Below are 22,033 nucleotides of genomic sequence, written 5' to 3'. Positions count from 1 at the left end.
GTTTTATTATTATTATTTTATGTGTGTGTAAAATAAACATTACGGCATGGTAAAGTGTCTGCTAGAAGTTCAGGTCTCAGAGTAATTTTATAAAAAGAAATAAAATAAAAAGTACGTAAACAGCATATCCAAACTGTATTTAAATTAAAATTTAAAAAATTGAACATGAAAACAGTTCATGAACATTCGTAGCTTGATACTTCGCCCTCATATTGTTCATCAGAACACAAAATGAAGAATATTCATTGGCTCAGAAGAACAACTTTGTGCAAGGTGTTTTTTTAATGGCCTAATGAACAGAGTACATACATCTTTGTTTCATCATTATAAACAATGTGTTGTTGAGGGAAGGGTAGCATGACAAAAAAGGCCAGGAGCAGCAGCGGGAATCGAACCCACGACGTGGGGTCTACAAACTGAGTCTATCATGCTGACCATTTGGTTGCCACGGTCGTCTAAACAAGTTAGCTGTATTTTCTCCTCTGGGGGTTCAAGAAGAAGGAGAAAAATATATTTTTTTCTTTATCCAATCAAGTATCTGATTTTATTATGCAATAAAATGGTATAAATGTGAAAAATATGTTCAGTCAACTCCCATCATTTTACTTAATTAAATTTTATGGTTGACAATTTTTATTTAACATTTCTTTCTAATTTACTTTTTTTATTTGATACTAATAACTTATTATTAATATGAGACAAAAAATTTATTTGCTAGATAATTGAGCAGCATAATAGCATGTGAGTGCTCTCCCTCATCATTCTTGCAGCCAAACTGTCATGTAACTAAATATTTCATGTGGGAGGGTGTTTCATGGTAGGGTAAATATGAACTACAATTTTCTGAATGCAGAATATGACTATTTATTTTTTAAAAAGGTACAAACTGTTAATCAGACAGAATACAAGATACGAATAAAATTTGAACTCATTAATTTATATTTTCTCTATCACAGACTGTTCTTTCTTTTGTTTAGGCCCTTTGTCATTTTCCTTCAGGCTCATTTCTTGCATATCTGTCAAATCATCGTTTTCCTCACAAACCTGTGTTGGGGGAGCAAGTGGTGAAATTTCTTCTGGCCTGATTACCAAATTTTGTGAATACTCATCTCTTGGTCTCGGGTGGGGTCTGAAGGATGTGGATACAACAGATGATTCCTTAACAGAAAAAAAAAAAAATTAAAATAGCCTAAAACTAAAAGTTAATTTACTAACTGTGTGTATGGTGCTTGCAATCGTGAATAATTCAACAGGAACGTGATGCCACTGTGAAGGTATATGAGCCATTGGACCACCGGGAGCATAAGCATGATGGCCAAAATGGTCCAGGGTATTTGTGCCCAAGACACCGTCACCTACTTCCATAATGCCAATTTGCGTAGTCCTGACATGGTACGGGAAGTTTTTATTCGCTCTGTTCGGGACAGTCAATACCTAAAATGTACAAATTTGGAACATTATCGAGTTTGGTTTTTTTGGAAGAAAAATTACTTACCAAGAATAGTAAGTGCCCAGCAAGTGCTACAAAGTGGTTCAGTGCACAGACAACACTCTCTCTCACCCATTTGTCAATCAATGTGTTTGCTGTCAAGATGAAAGCTGGGCCAGTCACAAACCTAATTTTAAAAATCCTTCACATTTTGTCATGCTTTTATGGTTAATTACCAATTTTATTTATTATTATTGCCACTGTAAGCCGGTCCCTCTTAGCGTAAGTTAGGAACATTTGTTACTATAAGTTAAAAATCTTTGTAAAGAATTTCAAACATAGTTAGAAATAAGCTGTAAATCTAATGAGTTGCCCACCGAGTAGGGAGCAAAGAGGCATTTCCCACAAACCTGGTAGTCTCATACCAGCACGATAGATGAATAGTCCCACTAAATAACAAAAATCAAGGAGTTATTTAGTGTGGAAAGGTTGTCACATACCCATTTGTGGAACACCATAAATTTGGAGTCATATTAGCCACGTGGGCACTGTACTGGAAGTCCATTGACATGGGACTAGTGATGGCGTAACAGAAACCCCTGAGAATTACAAGTTATTGCTTGGAAAAAGAAAGTGGGCCATCTAGCCCAATAGTTTTGCTTTTCCTTTCCATTCTTACCCAAGTTGGGAAACTGGTATAAAAGGGGATGATTTGAAAAGCAAAGATGGTGAGCTGGAGGCAACATCCAAGAGACACAACATCGACTGTCCAGGGCCAAGAAGAGTTGAATAGAGTTGGCTGTTGAAAGAGTGGCCTGATGCAGAACACTCAGTGGCTCACTCAGTCAGAGTTGGGAACTTAGTAAAAGCTCACAATGAACAAGAGGAGTCAACAGGGAGACTCGATTGATTCAAGAACTCAGTCAGGGACTCTGCGAGAGGACGCAGTCAACGTGAGGAGACAGTCAAGAACAGTCAACCTAAGGACTCAGTCAACCAGAGGACAGTCACCCGATTACTCAGTCAAGACCAATCAACCCAAGGACTAAATGAATGAGAAAAGTCAACATGGAGACTCAGTCAGCGAGAGGAGTCAGTCAATCAAGGACTCAGTTAACCCAAGGACTCCGTCAAGACCAGTCAACCCAAGGATTAAGTCAAGTGGTGGACTCTGTCAAGCAGCCGCACTCTGTTGGAAGCTCAGCGAGAGGACACAGTCAATCTGAATGCTCAGTCAAGACCATTCAATTCAATGAGTCAGTGCATGAGTGGAGTCAACAGCAGCCACAGTGAAGTGGAGGACTCAGTCTAGCAGCCACATTCTCAGCCAGCAAGAGCCAGCAAGGACTGTCGAGGAATCAGGAAGCTGGTGTTAGTGAGCATCATTTGGGCTAAGCCCTCTTATGAAAAAACTCATCCCGAGAATTGAGTTCGAGAATTGACTCGCCTTGTTTGTACATAGGAGCTGACCTCTTTATGACCTATATACCATGACCAGTATTCGTTTGACTGTTGGTCTGTTATAATCGGCCCAGTGTGAAAATAAATGTTTCTGAATACTATATCTCTGGTTTAGTTATTTTTTATGTTTTTTTATGTGCTTTATGTTCTCTTATCACTTAGCTATTTTACTATTGTCATTCAATCTTTAAATTAGAAAAAATGTCTAGTTTTAATTTGTTTTACTGGTTATTTGGCTAATATACACATTTACCAAAATATAATTTTTTTTTACCACATAGTGCCGACCAAATTAAAGGGGTAATAAAATGCGCCCTTCTCTGGGTAGTGTTTAAGAGTGAAAACAGTTGAATAAACAAACATCCACCATGCAATAATTCTTAGAGCGATTAAACCATATCCAGCAGGTGATTCATATAGATATAGCACTTCTCCAGGATCGAAAAACTAAAAAAAAGTATATTAAAAAAAACATGTTTTAATTTAATTACAAGTACTAACCAATTTTTCATAAACAAACATAGTTATGAATGTAACAACATATAGACATATGAAAATTGTTAGTTTCACTGTTGATGCCATACGTAGTCGGCCTCGGGTAATTGTATAGCCTTTTGCCATCAAAAGGAGCACAACTAAAAACAATACTTCACTCGCGGATTCCGACAGCCTTCCTGAGGGAAAAGAAATTTGCATTAAAAAAACATTATTATGTTAAAGTTTAAGATTTTACCTAAAGTTTTTAACTTGGGCAGACCAATGCCATCAAATGCAAACCGGATGTAAGCGATAATCTGCAGAAAAATCCCGAGTGTTTGCAAATAAACAGAAAATGCATAGACTTTGTAGGTTGAATGCAGCATTTGCCTCGATTTAAGCTCCACTAGAAATTTCAAATTAATTTAATTGTTAGAAATTCAACATAATTGTATAATTTTATTTACTCGAGCACATGACCACAGCAAGGATGAGCAGCATGTAAATTACAAAGTAGCTCATAAGCATTGGCAGGATATCTGGAAAAAAATTCCTAATCACTTGACTGTAATTCACATTTTATGACAAGAAACATACAGAATTCATCAGCAGAGAAATGTTCGTGCCAATAGTCATCGGGTGGGCCATTAGTCATCAAAAACCTGTAGTACAAATCCAATCCCTAGCACAAAAATAAATTCAAGTAGATATAAAGTTAGAAAAAAAGTTGAAATTTAAATAGGACTATTATTCCAAGAATATCTCTCTAAGAAATATATAACCAAAAGTAAATCATTAGAATCTTGCGGCCTACAAATGTCTGTGGAAACTGTCTTAGTATGTTATGAATGGCATTTGCATGAGGCCATGTCCTCTGCACTTGACCCTGAATTCAAGTGGAGCCCAGCTCATCTCAAGTCCATCCCATTTTTCCAGCATTTTCCAGAGACGGATTGAATAAGGTACAAGTTTGGAGATATCTCATGTCACCAGTTAGGAGAATTTTTCATTCTAGATGCGTTCTATTATTATTGCTTATATTTTTTGTAATTTTTAGGATATTGTTAATAAACATAGAGTAGTCAACTAGTTCTTAACAAAAGAAATCCTTGATGAACGGTATAAAGTAGAAATTTGGAGATATCTCAAGTCAACAGTTAGGAGACTTTCTCTTTTTAGGGGCGTTCCATTCTCATTACTTTTATTTTTAGTAATTGTTAGGATATCATTATTTAATATGGAGTAGTTATCTAGTTTGTAACAAAAGAAATAGTTGACGGATGAAATGAGGTAGAAATTTGGAGATATCTCATGTCACCAGTTAGGAGAATTTCTCTTTTTACGCGCGTTCCATTCTCATTACTTTTATTTTTTGAAATTTTTAGGATATTGTTATTGAACATAGAGTAGTCTACTAGTCTGTAACAAAAGAAATCATTGACGGTTGGAATATAGATGAAATTTGAAGATACCGCAAGTCATCAGGTAAGTGAATTTCTATTTTTAGGTGCGTTCCATTATTATTGCTTATATTTTTTGTAATTTTTAGGATATCATTATTGAACATAGAGTAGTTATCTAGTTTGTTACAAAAGAAATACTTGATGGATGGAATAAAGGTGAAATTTGAAGATACCGCATGTCATCAGTTATGAGAATTTCATTTTTTAGGAGCGATCCACTATTATTACCATATATTTTATCAGTTTTAACATATTTTTATTAAACTTAGAGTAGTCATCTAGTTCTTAGCAAAAGACATCCTTGATGAATGGAATAAAGTAGAAATTTGGAGATATCTCAAGTCAACAGTTAGGAGACTTTCCCTTTTTAGGGGCGTTCCATTCTCATTACTTTTATTTTTAGTAATTTTTAGGATATCATTATTTAATATGGAGTAGTCAACTAGTTTGTAACAAAAGAAATCATTGACGGATGGAAAAAAGTGAAATTTGAAGATATCGCAAGTCACTAGTTAAGCGAACTTCTCATCCCAGATGCTTTCCAGTATTATTGCCATATATTTTGTCATTTTTACTACATTTTTATTAAACTTGGAGTATTCAACTAGTGCATAACCAAAGAAATCATTGACAAATGAAGTAAAGTTGAAATATGAAGATACCACAATTCAGCAGTTATGAGAATTTCTCTTTTTCAATGCGTTCTATAATTATTACCATATTTTTTTTAAATTTTTAGTACATTTTTATTAAATTTGGAGTAATTAACTAGTTTGTAACAAAAAAAATCCTTGACGAATGGAATAAAGAAAAAAATTGATGATACCGCAAGTCACCAGTTAGGAGAATTTTCCATTTTTTTATGCTCTCCATTATTATTATTACCATATTTATTTTCATTTTTATGATATATTTATTAAACTTAGACTACACAACTAATTCCTAACAAAGGGATTGCTTGACGAATGACGAGAGATCGAGATGAAATCAGATCGAGGAATCAATGTTTCACTGAGGCCATGGGATTTCACACTGCCACCATGAAAATCAATTTTCACCAGCTCCCACTCCATCCACATTAACAGATAAGCTGAAGATAGAACATCTTCATTATTGAAATGATCAACATTGCACCATACGAACAGCTTTTGAGATCTTGTTAAATTAGGCCGCTGGCTCGAGGATGTTTGATGATGTCGGTACGTTGTATTTTAATTGAAACTTTCTTTCATTGTTTTAGATTTATTTTTAAGTAATAATTTTATTTCTTTTCAAGGAAACTTACCTTGGAAGAATTACAGTTGCTGACTGCAAGAAACCACCACCTTTCCCTTGCGCTTCGAAAAGTTCTGGCTTGATTGCATTGCACCACAATGGATGTATTCGTCTTTCTTTCCCGACACCCAGAGCCTAAATCAGACTGGGTCAGAGGAATTATTTGATTCAACTTTCTATCGAGGACGGCTTCTTTTTGCTCACAAGTCTACGGATACAAATGATTTGAGAAAATTCAAATAAAATAACTTACCTCTCATTAAAATATGTAAACTTGAACGTTACAACTGAGAATTTAATTTGCGCACATTTTAAATCAAAAGACGAGATGTTTTTATACAAACCTTGTTAGATTTGTAAACCGCTGTCCATTGAGTGTCAGAATCATGATACAATAGTAAGTTTTGTACACTAAATTCCTGCAAATGTTTAAGAGAAAATAGTTAAAAACAACACATTCTCTTTTAGTAATAATTTAAATTTTATATCTGAATTATATAATAACGTGGACTTACTTTGTTGTATTGAATTGAATATTCAAATGTGCCTTCCCTCGATAAAAAACAAAATCTTGCAATGAATGCCCATTTCTAAAAATAGTAAATCAAAAGTTTGAAATGGAACTACACTTAAAAATGTTAATAACCAAAGAGTGTTCTACCAAAAGTCTACCAGAACATTTATTATTAACTAATCTCTTATTTAAAAAAATTCTAAATATATCTATAAAAAATATAGTAAGTTATAATATAATAATAAGTTCAATTCTGCAGACATAAGTTCTGAATTGCATTTATGGCCTTCTTCTTGTCCGACCTACCACTGAAATCCACTCCAGGGACTGTCGACAGCTAAGCCATTTCAGCCCCCAGTTGTTAAAGCTTGACACTCTCATACATTATTTCCTATTTGCATAACTTTTGAAGAGAATAAAGTACTCAATAATCCTTCAGCACACTTTACACTACTTTACAACTAAATTGTGGGACGATGGGATTTACTCTAATAAACACTTACATATACACAAAAAGAAACCCAAAACTACATATCTACAATGTACTGTATACAAAACAATAGCCCTATTTCCATTTAAAAAAATGGGAATAGGGATCCTAAAAACTCTACCATATGAAAAGAAAAAAAAAAGCATATCTTCTTGTAAGTTTTAAATACTTAGTTTGATAGAGATATGGCAGGGTAGACGATCTTGCTAACAAAATCATCCCGGACGTTGAAGTCGCTCATCCCTGATAGTATACATTAAGCTTTTTCAATTTTTTTTTCCAGGCTGAGAGGCTATGCAACCAATGCAGACTGAATAAAACGTGGTAAAACAGCAAGAACTGAAGGGAAGTAGAAAAGAAGAAATACCAATAAATGAGCATATCTTCAGAAAGTCGTTTCATTCATCTTTATCTGCCCATGCAGCAGTTTTGGCTTGGGTGTGTTTCGGCTTCTCAGCCGTTATTAATTTTATAATAATTTCGGTTAAAACCCACTATTGAAGACGGGGATGTCAAAACGCATCTGACAGAGCAAAACTATGATGATCCCCAAAATATCCAGAAAAGACCAAACTACAGATTTCGTCAACACACCCTCACGATTTTTGGATGCAAATGTACCAAAAAATAAAAGCAGAGAGTTTTGAGAGACCATTAATACTACATACACAAAATACCTAAATTTTTGAACAAAAAATATACTCTCCACTTACCAAAACTTGTTAGATTAGAGAGACATTAAGATTAGCAAGAAGCCACTGTAGTTTCTTCTCATATTATTAAATTGTGTTGTATAATGAAATTAGTATCACAGAAAAGTTTGTGATGAAACACTAATTTTATAATTTAAAAAAATTCAAGTCATGTTTGACATTCACTGTAAATACACCTACAAGAAATCCCAATAATGAAAATTATGAGTGGTAAAAGGTAGTCAGACAGTTGACAGTACCTTTATTCAAGTTACATTTGAATTGATTATTTAATAACTGTATCGTTCTGATGGAACCTCATTGTTTATAATAAGTGATTTAGAATTACCTCAAATGTTTTAATCCGGCCTTCTTCATACTTAGACCAAGAAGAGCTGATGAGCAGAGTTGTGATCAGTAACACAAACAAAACATTCATAATTCATTTATGCACTTGGACGGATTGTTTTGAAAAATTCCATTGGGAATTGAACATTTGAACTGAGTGAAAACGACAAATGTTTGTTATTGACTCCCCTCGCCTAGGCAACCAGACCCAAACAGAGATCCTTGCCCCCAAACCTTGCCAATCATAATCTTAGGCCCCCATCAATAAATCATTTCAAGAGAACACGTTAGCTATTAAAATAAATATGGACTGACTATCAATATTCTGAGGTGTCCTAACACAAAAGTTTTGATTAATCTATTTCAGTTTATTTTTGGAAATGTAAAAAACAAAGTATTAAGAGGAAACTGGGCTGTTTTATTAAATAGTTCTATATAAATATTTCGCTTTAGGTATTTTTTGTATATTATTGAGAGTGAATGTATATATTAGTGTGACTGTGTGAAAGGATGGAGCATACAGAGTACCTCTTAGCAGCATCCAAAGATCCCTCTTCCCTACTTTCTTGATTCTTCTGTTTTCATATATTTTATTTAACAGACTAATATGGTTGCCATGGTCAATCAGGTTGGAAAAAAACTGAAGAATCTCGAGCTTCTGAGGATCTTCGCTTACAATAACCCTAATCATTTTGCTTCCCTTTGTTAACACCCAGTTCTTGCTGCCTTATGTAATGATGGTTTTAATAATTGTTTTGTAGACAATGCGTTTTGCTGCCCAAGATGGTTCCTTAAATTGCAAAAACTTATTTAGAGCAGACACCTTCTTCTCTTCGTGCTTTAATTTTGGTATTTATGTCACCAATGCATCTAGGTAGTTAAAACTTTTGCAGCCAAAGATTCTTTTGTCCTATCCTTTTTCCTTGAGTCTTGTTCTTTTCATAAGCATTGTTTTATTCAGACTAATGTTGCATGGCATAACAGCCAGGAAAAAATGGAAAAGTTTGATAGATACTATCAGATCTGGGCAACCGGCACTGTCATGGGTCCTTCAGGCTGTACTCATCTGGGATGATTTTAACACAAAACAGAATTAGCCAAGTCATCTACCTAGCCTTTACCAAGCTAAGTTTTGAAAATTTAGATTGTGGTATGCAGGTTTTTCAATTTGGTGGCGTAAAATTACCATCAGCAATATAATATTGCAGCAAGAATCTGGATTCCCTTTCCGATTTTTGGAGGAAACATGGCTGTTTTATTGCACATAGTGTGATATCTTTTGTGTTTTAATGAGTGAATGTATTTATTAGTGCGAATTTAGTATGCCTGAAAAACAGTCTGAGGTTGAAAAACAATTTGGAGATGATTGATATTTACCACCAGTGCTGGGAAACTAGCTCCGCACTGGGTCTTCAGGCCATACTTGTCCAAAATCCCCTAACCAACTCAATGGGGGAGTAGATTCCTCGCACACCACCACTAGTGTTCCGACCCCCAGAGGTGGTACCGACTTGTTCCACTTGTACCGAACCTGAAGCTCGTGCAAATAATCGCTCTTCCACCGTTTCCAGAATGATTGCACCATTTGATCCACCAATTGCCATCTGGTCAGGCAATTCATTGCCACGTCCGTTATGTCCACCGCCGGTAATGACTTAAGCGGGGTGTAGTTAAAAAAAATGGGTTGGTCTGCTGGTGTCAACACCAGCAGCACCGAGGGGGTCCTTGCTTAGGGGACACAAGGGGCAGCAGTTCAAGAGGGCTTCAATTTGAATCAGTAACGTGTTCAGTTCTTCATAAGTCAAAAGTTGTTCCCCAACAATACGGAAAAAGTGGGACTTTAACGACTTTATATTGGCCTCCCATATCCCCCCCAAATGAGGCGCATGTGGAGGATTGAATTTCCAATTTATCCTAAACTCACTCAACTCATGACTCCATTTCTAACGGAACTCTTGATTTCCATGCAGCTCGCGCAGATCGTTTAACTGTATCTCAGCACCAACGAAGTTTGTTCCGCAGTCAGAATACATGACTGAGCAAGCTCCCCGGCGAGCTAAAAAACGCTTAAAGGTGGCCAAAACATTGCACTAGATAAATTCGACACCAATTCCAAATGTATAGCTTTCGTAGCCAGACAGGACCTTTTCCGTTATTGTGCCTCTGCCCTACTCAACCGCTAAGATCTCTCTCCTGTCACTTAAGGAAATGCTCCTTTAATGTAAATCATAAATACTGAAACATTTTATTGTAGGTAATTCTTATAATAATAATTAAGAATATAAATTGGTAGTAAAGGAAATCACATTCGAGTCCCTGCGGGACATTCTCATTGTTGTACATGACTGCCGCCATATAAATTCGCATAGATAGGAATCAAATAAACTTTGGCAGGTACCCCACTGCCATTTGTTCCTTGCCTTTGCTTTTTCGCATACACTTTCAATGGACTGGGTATGTGCACGGGTGGTCGGGTCGACAAAATTGAGAGGGTGGTTCATTGTCATATGTTGGATCCTGGGATGTTTCATATGCTTTCCACAGATCGGAAATGATGACAAACCCAGCAGCGATCTGATCATGAATTATGGGGATGAGAGTGGCAGCTGATCTGTCCACAACAGCGACTAGAAAACATTCTCTCATTTCGTGGCAAATGCCACCAAAAACCCATCTGTGCATCAATAGAATTATAGATATTTTATCTGTGGTAAGATTCTCCCGGTGTTTGATTTTCCAGCACGAAAACAGTGATTCATCAATTTCCAAAGTGCAATTGGGCCCACCAATGCACGAATGTTTGAGCAAAATAGAATTCATATAAACTTTATGAATGTAGTTGCACCAATCGGCGAACGTGTTACGCTTTATCTCTTTCACAAAATTTAACATTTACCATTTCGTATGCCCAAGCATATACGAACAGCACAGTGGTCAAATGTGGCAGTCTTGAGCCAATCAGATGTGTTACTTCTTAACGCCATTTCTGCCTTGCACCCACGTTTGTAGCACCTTCACTTGCGATCCTGTCAAATGCATGCAGCTGCCCGTCATGTCCTCCTGTACATCGCACAGCTAGTGGAAGACGCACTTTTCCTAAAGGAAATGAACTGCCATTTCCTTACTTTTGACAGCGTCGTATAATGCAAGAAAGTTCATTTTTCTTTTATCACCAAACTCTTTGACAACTGGTATACAATATAATAGACCAATACATACAATTACAGTACAATGCATACAATACAATGGTATACATCCCTCTAATACTCGCTCAATTATTGCAACCAAGTACTCTCGCATTCAAAATTTAACTTCCTAATCCCTACTACTCACTCAAAGTGTCTGTTTTCTGTGTAGACACACAATAATGACACATCTACTCAGAAAACAAACTCTTTGAGTGTGTACAAATGCTTTGATTGAGTTTAAAATTTCTTGCATCGTATAAATTCATTTTTTCACATTCTACATGTATTTGTATAATTAAAACATTGTTTATAAATCCCAGGCCCTGAAGATGATCTCAACAAAGATGAAACGGCAAGTGGGACCTCCCCCCCCAATTCTTAAAATCCCTTCATCTAAAAATGGGACTAAACGCTGAAGATTTAGTGAACAACAACTTTGTTTTTTCAGGTGTTCGATTTCGGATGAGAAATACTGGCTTTGAATAATTTTATAAAGCGTCAGTTCGGCTTTGTCGCAATCTGACGCTGTAATCAGGACCTGTTTTGGAAGTAATTGCACTAAATAGACCATACTATTTAATAATTTTTGAAATGACGAGAACCTTTGGGTAAATTGAATAAACATGTTTTCGGGTTGAACTTGTGTCTGTAGTGCAAGCTTCTTCCTTTGTTCAAGACAATCTTCTTTAAATGAAAACGGGGTGATGGGCCATTGCGATACATTCTTTAATAACTAACCAGGTCCATGAAACCAATATGGATGATTGTACAATTCTTGAGGAGTTAAACCTTGCAAAAGACAATCGGCTGGGTTTTTCAACGTTAGACTGAATTTTTCCTACTCGATTGGCAACAAATGTGTTCGGGTTGGACTCCAAATTAAGCCAACAGAGAACAACTGTCAAATTAGAAAACGCAAATATTTCAGGTTTTAGATTCCTTTTTGTGAACGTTTCCATGACGACAGAACAATTTGGACAAAAGCAAGGCGGCATACAATTCGAGTCGGGGTATAGATTTGCCCCTTGGTTGGGGCAACTTTGACCTTTCCACACACAAACGAGACATATGGTTTATGGGCTTCCCCTTTCAAATAAATTACTGCACCGTATCCGTTTTCGGAGGCATCACAAAACCCATATAAGGCCAACCCAGTATTCCTCTGGATACCTAGGATGGTATTCGGACCTCAGCTAGTTGGACCAACTCAGCCTGCACGTGTTTCCACTTCAAGGTTACTTTGGGGGATGGGGGGGTTGGTCCCAGTCAGCCCCCTATTGCCATAATTGTTTAATTAACCCCCCTTCAAATAGATGGTAACAGGGGATAAAAAACCTAAGAGCAACTGTCAAAAGTATATTTCGCTTTGTACAAGACCGAGGCTCCAATTTGGGACTCCCAATTTTTGGAAATCAGGGCCATTTTATTTATGGTAGTACTTGGTGGATATTGTATTTTGTGAAATTGAGTGTGAATGTATTTATTACAGTGAATCCCCATCGACCTTCCATTAGATTAGGTATATAGTATGTTTAAAGAATAATAGAAGAATGTTGAGCACTACAGTACCCAAATTGAGTGAAGTATGTTTTTGTAAGGATTGTATGTAATTAAGAGTGAGTGGGTTTAGATTTAAAAACTGATGTATTTAGGGCTGAAATAATCTAGCTGTTGATAGCCCCAGGAGCCCAACTTCACCAATGAGATGGATAAGTCCGAGAGGTCATAAATTTTGTACACGCTGTTGAACGTATATAAATCAGTTTAAAAAAATTAACAAGTATGATTCAGGAAAAACCAGGAAATACAAAAGCTGATCAATGTATATCAATATATATTTTATACAATAAAAATTGGAAACAATAATAAGCTGATATGAATTGATTAATACTTCTAACAATTTAGCAATGAAAAAAGAGTAGAACAGCAATTTCATTGAGACAAAAATACCATATGAAATCAGACGAAAACAATGTCAAAATTTTAAGTATATATTTATCAGTGGATTTACCTTTTCTCCTAGCAAATACAACAGAACAATTACTTAAACGTTTAGTAAACAGGAAGGCTAGACAATACGCAGATTTCATCCACAGTATTACCCGATATATCTTACTATACACTTTTAAAATTTATACATTTTTTAGAAACACAGAAAGCTTAGAACATTGAGTGCTTTAAACTTGGGCCACATCGACGAGAAATAAACACCATCGAAAGTAATCAGAGGCAGGTATACAAAAGAGAAATTAACATAAAGTATAATTTTCGTAAATTCTCAAATATAATCTATTTACAAAAATAATTTCTCGCATCGTTTATTTTTCATCTTTCCAACCTGTATTCGATATTCTGTCACCTTGGCCAATTGAAAGCCCAACTCATTAAATATACTGAATAAATGTACTTTTCCTCTTATATTATATTTCAAGGATAGCAAACACGGGTATGAATGGAACTATGTGGCGATTTCACAACTGATACATAAAAAACAAAAAAAAATTAAAAAAAAAAAAAAAACAATTTTTATTGCTAACATATAATTGATATTTGTGATCATAAATATACATTTTTTTTAAATATTACATCTTAAATAATAACAACTATTTTTGGTGGCAAGAAGGCTGGCATTTTCAATTGTAATAAATATATTCTGTCATTTGAAAAAAAAAAAAAAAAATCATCTTTTTAATCGTTAATTATATAGAAAATAACTTATTTTCTTCAAAAACACCGATCTTTAGTTGCACAAGTCAACATTCAACAAATTGAGCAGAAAATCATTTATTGATTTCATAATAATTTTAAGTTATCGTTGTGCATATGAAAAGGGTAAAATTTATAGTTATGAACAAACAGGATTTTTTTTATTGATTCCAACCTAGATTTGTTTCTATTTGACATATTCAATTGTTTAAATTAGTTTTGTTCTGATAAATTAATTTGTACATTTAAGAATGGTAAATGTGGAGGAATTATTGAATGGACGGAGGAATTAACTCATTTCATACAGAAGCTAGATTGGAATCAAATATTAAAAACCATTTGACTTGATTTCAACTCATTTATCAGCTGTAAGACTAGCACCAATTATTACTTAACCAGAGAAATTGAAAAGAGAAAAATTCAAATATATCAAATTAATATGTTACAAATGTTATTTACAAAGAGTTTACAACAATATACAACTAAAACAAACTAAATAATTTCCAATAAATTGAATTAATCATATAAAGACAGTCTGGGGGTTCTATAAAAATTTAAATAAACATATATTAACAAGGGTACTCAATTCACAGTTCTCAAGTCTTATTCTCTTTAAAGAAAGACATCAGTGTTACTTTGAACCGCCGACAGTTAAAACATAAATTGAACAATAGGGGTAAAAAATGTTCTCGTATCCAATGATTATTTAGCCTTCACATTTTCTGAATTCCTTATATCAAAGCATATACAATTTTGACATTGAACAAATATAAAAGCTTATTTTATTTAATTAAAAAAATCCAGTAAATAAAAAAGGGCCAAGGATGACACAAAGCTGGTACATTTTAGTTTTCTATCCCAGCAAATATATATATATTTTAGGGTATTAATTTAAAAGATAATCTATTCACTCTTATCCCCCCTTTAAATTATAATATTAACTAAATAAATCTTATCACCCAATTCAATTCGATAATTGAACAAAATAATCACATAATAAATTCCACATTGCATCAACTTCAAATAGCCCTCACAATTAACTAATTATTTGGAGAAGGGACGATAATTTTACTTTAAATCAGTAATGGTGCTTTACTTGTAATGAATGGGTTTTTGTCAAAGAAAAAAAAATTCTATCAACACTATTTTTAAAGCATAAATGTATCAGTTTTATGTAATTATATAATTTAGTGGAATGCTTTTTATATTACTAGACTACCATTAAGAAAATAAAGTTATTGAAATTTTTTTTATATTTATTTTGTATATATATTCCTCTCTCCTTATATATTAATAATATATCATAAAACAAACTTCAACATAATATTTTTTTTCTTTTGAGCGAAATTGAATTAGCTATTATACAATTTAGGTTTTGGTGTACTTATAAGTGTACTAATAAAAGGGATCTAATTTTTTAATTAATAAATTCTTTTTCTCATCCGTCATTATTATCTAGTATAACATAAAAAAATAATACCATAAAAAATCATAGTCCTGTACTCAGCATCATTGGTATTGTAAATATGGTCAATAGTGCATATAGTAAACAGGGAAAAAAATCTGTTGCGTGAAGCACTTTATCGCAATTTATCTGTTTAAGAACTGGATAATGCACACGTCGAACCGGCGCTCGGTTCATCTTTGGATTTCTTCTCTGATGATGGCGCAAAGCCAAAACGCATTGAGTGTCAATGAAACACGCGAGTGTAGATGGTGACTCCAGTGCCAGTTTATTGATCAATAAATAAAATTGATATAATACCAATAAATATACTGCCGATGCATTTATGTTTTAAATTGAACCGTTGTGTCAGTTTTAAATGAACCAAACTCAAATCACAGCCGCAATAAATATAGACCACCATTTATATTGAAAAAAAAGTTGAGTCATAACCAATTTAAAGCCCAGTTAAAACAGATAAATTCATCAAAAACAAATTCTGTACACTAAGAAACATTTATGCAATTTAATGCTTGTTCCATTTTTTTCCCAATTACACATATGTACAGATTTTAGGACTACAGTAAAATATTCTAAGCTATATAGGATATAACTTTTATAGACAAATATATATATACGATACACAATAAAAATAGCTTCGTAAACATCGATTATTGATTCAAAATATAAATTATGTTCTATAGAAACGGATCAGATTATTTATTTACTTTTAGTACTAATTAATTTTTAAAAAGATTTTTTTCTCATGGCACTCAAAACCTATATCGCATTTAACCATACCGGGTAAATTTGTCGGCATTAATAAATTGTACTAGATCAATAATAGCACTTAAAACCGTCCCCCTATTACATAACCATATTTATTTGTACATTGAAAGCATTTTCATTCAAGTTAAAATCACAATGACAACACTTACATAAAAGTATGCGTGTGTTTTTATTTCATAATATGTAAAATATTTTTCAACCGGTAGTTAATCTTCATCCTATGGGACTCTGATCATAAACTGAAAATTCAAAATCACATAAAATTCACCTATCTAATTTTTATAGTCTTGTTTGAAATGAGAAAATTTCTCCTCTTTTTCACCATTTCCTAAATCTTGAGGTAGAATAATTTCAAAACCAGCCTCTAACTAAAATTTGCATACCATACATTCAAACTCAACCTATGAAAATGACTACATAAGTGAAATTTACTTTTTTTTCCATCTTAAATTATTCAATAACTTTTTTTTCTGTTGTGGTCGGTTGGTGAGTAGTTTGATCTGATGCTGAAGAATTTGGCTGAGGGATGAAGGACAGAATTATCACCGATGAGCAATGTTGACCAGAAAAACTGCCAATGGCAGTAGCAAAAGGCAGAGTAAACTATTGACCCTATGACCCGTACTGGTCTCAGTACACTTACCTACAATCATAAATTATTCACATAAAAAACATACCACAAACAATTCCATATAAATTGGATTAATGTCCAAAAAGGAAAAAATAATTAATAATGGTTCAAACATTACAATAGTATTCATAAAATAATAATTTAGTCAACATGTTCCATTAAATGAAACTATGCCTTTAATATCCTCATTAAACCTCCTTAATACTTAAAAGATAGAATAACACAATTTTAGCAGATTGGCTGTGTTCTATGCTTGGCCATTTTATTTGCTCTCATCAGAACCCAATTTATCATGTAAAGTAGTTTTTTGGTACTTAAAAATAATGTAAATTTTTTAAAATTTTATTACACAGAATAAATGAACTTACAGATGAAAAAAATTAAAATGACCGTAGCCAGTGATACTTATACCTCTTTCTGAGGTAGCCTTTGTGTAGGGGTGAATTGGAGTGGAGGGACTTATATTACGTAAAATATAAATTTATTTACCTATTTCAGTAAGATTGAACGACCATTCTGCATGTTTGAGAGGTGTGGCACAAGTTTCCACAAGCCTTTGGAGTACGATTGGCCCTCCAGGAGTTGTCTGGGTGAACACAAAGCAGTAATGCCTTGCATCGGTTGAATGCCTGCTTATTGGTGAGCCCACGACATATGTAGTTAAATTCTCTCGCCAGCTGCCATGGCATGAATAAGCTAAAAAGTTTAATAGTTAAAAATACATCCAAATGTAATGCGCTGTCACAAAATACTTACACGTTGGAGGAACTGTTCTGCAATTGGAGTGAAACTCCATGACATCGTTCATTGGACTGCAGCCGATGGCAAGAGAGACGAGTGATGTCTGTTGGCCACATTCCTGATCGATTTGATCAGCAGGTTCTCCTGGCATTATTGGGTTGGAAAGTAATGGAGCGTACCTTCCTTCCATTGGACAGCGGTTGGAAGGCAAGCTGGCACCTGGAAAATCAATGTGATTTTAACCATTTTTCTTGATCTACAAGCTAAAAACTAAAACTTTGAAAAATACTTACTTGATTGCTTGCTAATTAAAGTAACTGTGTTAGATGAAGAACTTGGCTCTTCACTGGAGCAAGCTGTTGGATCATTAATGTCAACAAGTAATTCTACAATGAAAAAGAATAATAAACATCTTACATGTAATAGAGAAAGTAATGTATACAAACCTGACATTTGCATTTGTATTACTTGAGAATCTCTTTTGTGAATGGTCATGCATTTATAACCACCTTCACTGTAATTAGAACATAAAATTAAACAAAGAAAAACTAAAACAAATGGTGATTAGAACTACAAACCATCCTGAAACGACATGCACAACAATTGCAGCCACGTTATGCTTTTGCGAGATAATTTTGTGGCAGATCAATTTTGTCTCTGTGTCTCTTGATGGAGTTGTGACTCTCAATGAGGCATTTTTATGTGAGAAATGGTAAAAATGGCTATAGTCGAGGCTATGCCAATGATTTCTCTGTATTACCCATGTTGGAAATTTACACCTTGTATGTCCCGTTTCTACAACAAAGTTTATTAGTTTAAAAATACAATAGAAATTTCATCAATTTTTAATATTTTAAAAAAGTTTTAATTACCCCTTCTAAGTTTAACCATCCTGGAACCTCCATCAGATGCTGAAACCATTCCAGCACATGTTGCCTCGCCACTTTGTGAAAATTCATAACCATGGTTTTCCAATTTTCTATATACAAAACATCTGTATCTCTCTTCATCGGTTGTCGCCATCTTGTGGTTCAAACGTCCCACTAAGTAGTGATTTGAACTTTCTTTCCACATGCCAAGACACTCTAGTTCTTCGACTGAAAAAATAAAAATGTCAGTTAAGATAAACTGCTGCAATTTTTCTTCTCCAAATAAATTACCAGTAGCTTCAGTTCCTGGAATGTCAGGACAAGCCTGAAATTTAAATACGAGTTTTGACTCATCAGTGCAAGATTCAACCCTTGAAGGTGGCTCGCCTTCTTCTCCACCACACTCCCCGTGTCCTTTACTGTACACGACCGAAAAAGGAGGTGATTTGAATGGGCAGGGTACTCCAGTGGCGTCGACCCTGAACATTGAAAGGAGAGTAGCATCCCCGTTTATACTATCGCAAAGGTTCTCCAAGGAGCTCTCTTCCATACAGAAAGCTGCGACAAAAACAGATTCAATAAATTAACTACCTGAGATAAAATAATACAAATATATACATACTTTCTTTATATTGTAGTACATTGGTGTGCTTGTTATACATAGCAATGCACCGGTAACATTTTTCCTTCCTAAACAGAAAAATACAATGTTTGAATAGTTATTTGAAAAGCAATGTTGAAGAAGTGCTGAATTTGATAAGTATTCTACAAGATTGAACTATTATATTTAATAAACATATATAATTAGAAACTAGCACTTATCATTATGTTGACCATGAAATAACTGCATAGAATAACCAACATATGCCAAATTAACACTCTCTGTCACACATTCTCACTCACTTTTTATCTCTTTTTCAAGTTCACACTCACTTTCTCATTCTCTTTCAATCTCTCCCTAACTCATTTTCAATTTCATTTGTCTTACTCTTTCTCCATTTCAAACTCTCTTCCTCACTTTCAATCTCTCTCTTTCTCACTTTCGATTTCTCTCTCTTTCACTTTTCTTTCAATCTCTCTCTTTCTCACGTTTTTTCAACTTCTCTCTTTCTCAATTACTTATCATTCTAGCTTACAACCCCTCTATTCTTCCCACTACTAATATTTCTCTTTCGATCTTTTAATGTCTCTCTTACATTATCTCAAACTCTCCTCATCTCTCTTTCAATGTCTCTCTCTCCCCTCTCCTTCTCTCTATCAAACTCCCCTTTTCTCTTTCTCCCTCTCTAAACTGTCCTCTCTCACAAACTCTCCTTCTCTCTTTCAAACTTTCTTCCCCTATCATCACCTCTCTCTCACTCTCTCTCTCTCTCTCACTAACTCTCCTTCTCTTTTTCTCTTTCTCTCTTTTTCTCTCAAACTCTCCTCATATGTCTCTCCCTCTCTCTTTCAGACTTTCCTTAATTTTTACTGACACACCCTTCTGTTTAAAAATTGTGTATTGAAAATAATGAACCTAACAATCCAATATTAAAAAAACAAAACAAAAAGAAACCCAAATTTTATGATTGAAAATAATTTGAGATTGAAAAAGAAAGAAATAAGGAGTGAGAAAGTGAGAGATGAGGACAGTTTGAAAGAAAGATAAGGAGAGTTGTCGTTAACTCTCTCTCTCACTCTCTCCTCATGTCTCTCTCATTATCACTTTTCACTCCTCACCCCTCACTCTATCTCCCAAATTTTCCCCATCTCTCTCGACAACTCTCATCTTTCTTTCAAACATTTCTCATCACTCTCACTAACTCTCCTTCTCTTTCTCTCTCAAACTCTCCTCATTTGTCTCCCTCTCTCTTCCACTTTCCTTAATTTTCACTGACACGCCCTTCTGTTTAAAAATTGTATATAAAAAATAATGAACCTAACAATCCAATATTAAAAAAACGAACAAACAAACAAAAAAAAACGAATTTTATGAATGAAAGATTTAAAATTTGAGATTGAAAAAATTATAAAGAAAACAAAGTGCAATAAAAAACAGAGAGATTGAGAGTGAATGAAAAAGAATGAAATTAAGAGTGAGAAAGTTAAAGATGAGGACTGTTTGACAGAAAGATGAGGAGAGTTCTCTCTCTCTCCCTCTCTCTGACTCTCCTAATCTCTCTTTCTCTCTCTCTCAAATTCTCATCTCTCTCGACAACTCTCCTCATCTTTCTTTCAAACAGTCCTCATCTTTCTCTTTCTCACTTTTAATTTCTTTCTTTTTTACTCTCAATCTCTCTGTTTCTTATCACAGACTCTTTTCTTTATAATTTTTTCAATCTTAAATTTTCAATCACTTGGATTGTTAGGTTCATTATTTTTAATACAGGATTTTTAGACAGAAGGGCGTGTCAGTAAAAACAAAAAGAAGCTTGTATTGCAAAACTAAATATAAAACATGTAAATTTAATAGTTTTTAATTTTTTAAATAATTAAAAGATATATGTAATATAAGCAATAAAACTATAATTGCGTTTATAATGAGTGGGCGTGGGTGCGTGAGGATCAACAAGAAAGTAATTCCTGCTCGCTCTAGGGAGTAAAGAATGATGGAGAGGACCGGCCCTGGAGGGCAGATAAGTGTTGCAAAAGTCAACAGTGGCACTGTTTGCGCGTGAGAGCCTATCACCAAGCAAATACACTGTTTACCTTCGTCCTCATAAATCATCGTTAATTCCCCCGCCCGCGGTTCCGACTAAAGCAGAAACATGGTCAATCCACAAAGCAAGCGAATTCAAAATACCCGATATCGATTCGTTCAACCTACACCTACGACAAACCTATAATATTTTTTTTAAGGAGGACATTCAAAATTATTACTAATCATGATTGAATGAACTGATGAACCGGAAAGAACATCACAGCGAAATGAGGCTGTGTGCAGGGCACGTTGCGTGTTCGACAGAAAGTAAGTGGACAAGACGGATCGGCAACCAACAGGAGAAAAGAAAGAATATCGGGGCAAGAAGAAAATTCAGATCGATCGGGTTGTCGAGGAAGCAAGTGAAACTTGGATGAGCATAGACAAAGACCTCTATACTACACGAATGCCCACTTCACTTTTAACTACATAACTTGCATCAAATAAATATCAACATTGTATTATTAATTAATCTTTTTATGTAAGGTTTTGATTGAAATGAAAAAGTTAGTGTCACGAGCGGGAACCCATCCGAAGGTTGTGGGTTCGAATCCCCCTTTTGACTCTAACTTTTTCGTTTCAACCAATACCTTACATAAAGATTAATTAATTGAAAGAATTTATTTATTCAGTACGATAAGATGTATTAATTAGGGATGGTTAGGGTCACTTAAAGAGCTCTAGTACGGTTGACAGAAACACTGCACTAACAGACGCGAAACACACTGCAAAGTCTAAAAAGCGCATGATCAAATGGTGGCAGACCCCTGAGATAAAAAGAAAGAAAAACAGATCCAAGGAAAAGCCATTGTAAAATTCTAAAGAGTATTAAAATA

At 34.5% G+C, this 22,033-nt stretch overlaps 2 protein-coding genes across 5 annotated transcripts in view; both read right to left on the bottom strand.

Moving 5' to 3' along the window:
- Window positions 1–846: 846 nt before the first annotated feature.
- On the bottom strand, window positions 847–8,387 carry LOC106670515 (transmembrane protein 145-like). Its single transcript, XM_014400954.2, has 12 exons — window positions 8,151–8,387; window positions 6,621–6,695; window positions 6,450–6,524; window positions 6,116–6,313; window positions 3,965–4,049; window positions 3,835–3,906; window positions 3,624–3,773; window positions 3,392–3,564; window positions 3,165–3,337; window positions 1,496–1,616; window positions 1,216–1,434; window positions 847–1,158 (listed from the first exon to the last, which is right to left on the bottom strand). The coding sequence occupies exons 1-12, from the start codon at window positions 8,238–8,240 to the stop codon at window positions 937–939; spliced, it is 1,653 nt and encodes a 550-aa protein (XP_014256440.1). The 5' UTR covers window positions 8,241–8,387; the 3' UTR covers window positions 847–936.
- A 6,731-nt stretch (window positions 8,388–15,118) lies between these two features.
- The window catches only part of LOC106669393, a 130,100-nt gene continuing 123,185 nt past the window's right edge, over window positions 15,119–22,033 (bottom strand). For all 4 annotated transcript variants that reach the window (XM_014398864.2, XM_014398856.2, XM_024224583.1 and 1 more), the window contains 9 exons: window positions 19,140–19,207; window positions 18,809–19,075; window positions 18,521–18,745; window positions 18,227–18,443; window positions 18,095–18,162; window positions 17,942–18,034; window positions 17,664–17,867; window positions 17,397–17,603; window positions 15,119–16,919 (listed from right to left, as the gene is read on the bottom strand). In XM_014398864.2, the coding sequence (XP_014254350.1) occupies window positions 16,819–16,919; window positions 17,397–17,603; window positions 17,664–17,867; window positions 17,942–18,034; window positions 18,095–18,162; window positions 18,227–18,443; window positions 18,521–18,745; window positions 18,809–19,075; window positions 19,140–19,207 (1,450 nt within the window). In that variant the 3' untranslated portion in view covers window positions 15,119–16,818. The remainder of the gene's footprint in view (window positions 16,920–17,396; window positions 17,604–17,663; window positions 17,868–17,941; window positions 18,035–18,094; window positions 18,163–18,226; window positions 18,444–18,520; window positions 18,746–18,808; window positions 19,076–19,139; window positions 19,208–22,033) is intronic.

This window comes from Cimex lectularius, unplaced genomic scaffold, assembly GCF_000648675.2.
Source record: "Cimex lectularius strain Harlan isolate CLEC.00 unplaced genomic scaffold, Clec_2.1 scaffold46, whole genome shotgun sequence".
NCBI lineage: Eukaryota > Metazoa > Arthropoda > Insecta > Hemiptera > Cimicidae > Cimex > Cimex lectularius.
The sequence above is the reverse complement of the archived record's forward strand: the minus strand, read 5'-3'. Positions and strand labels throughout refer to the sequence as shown.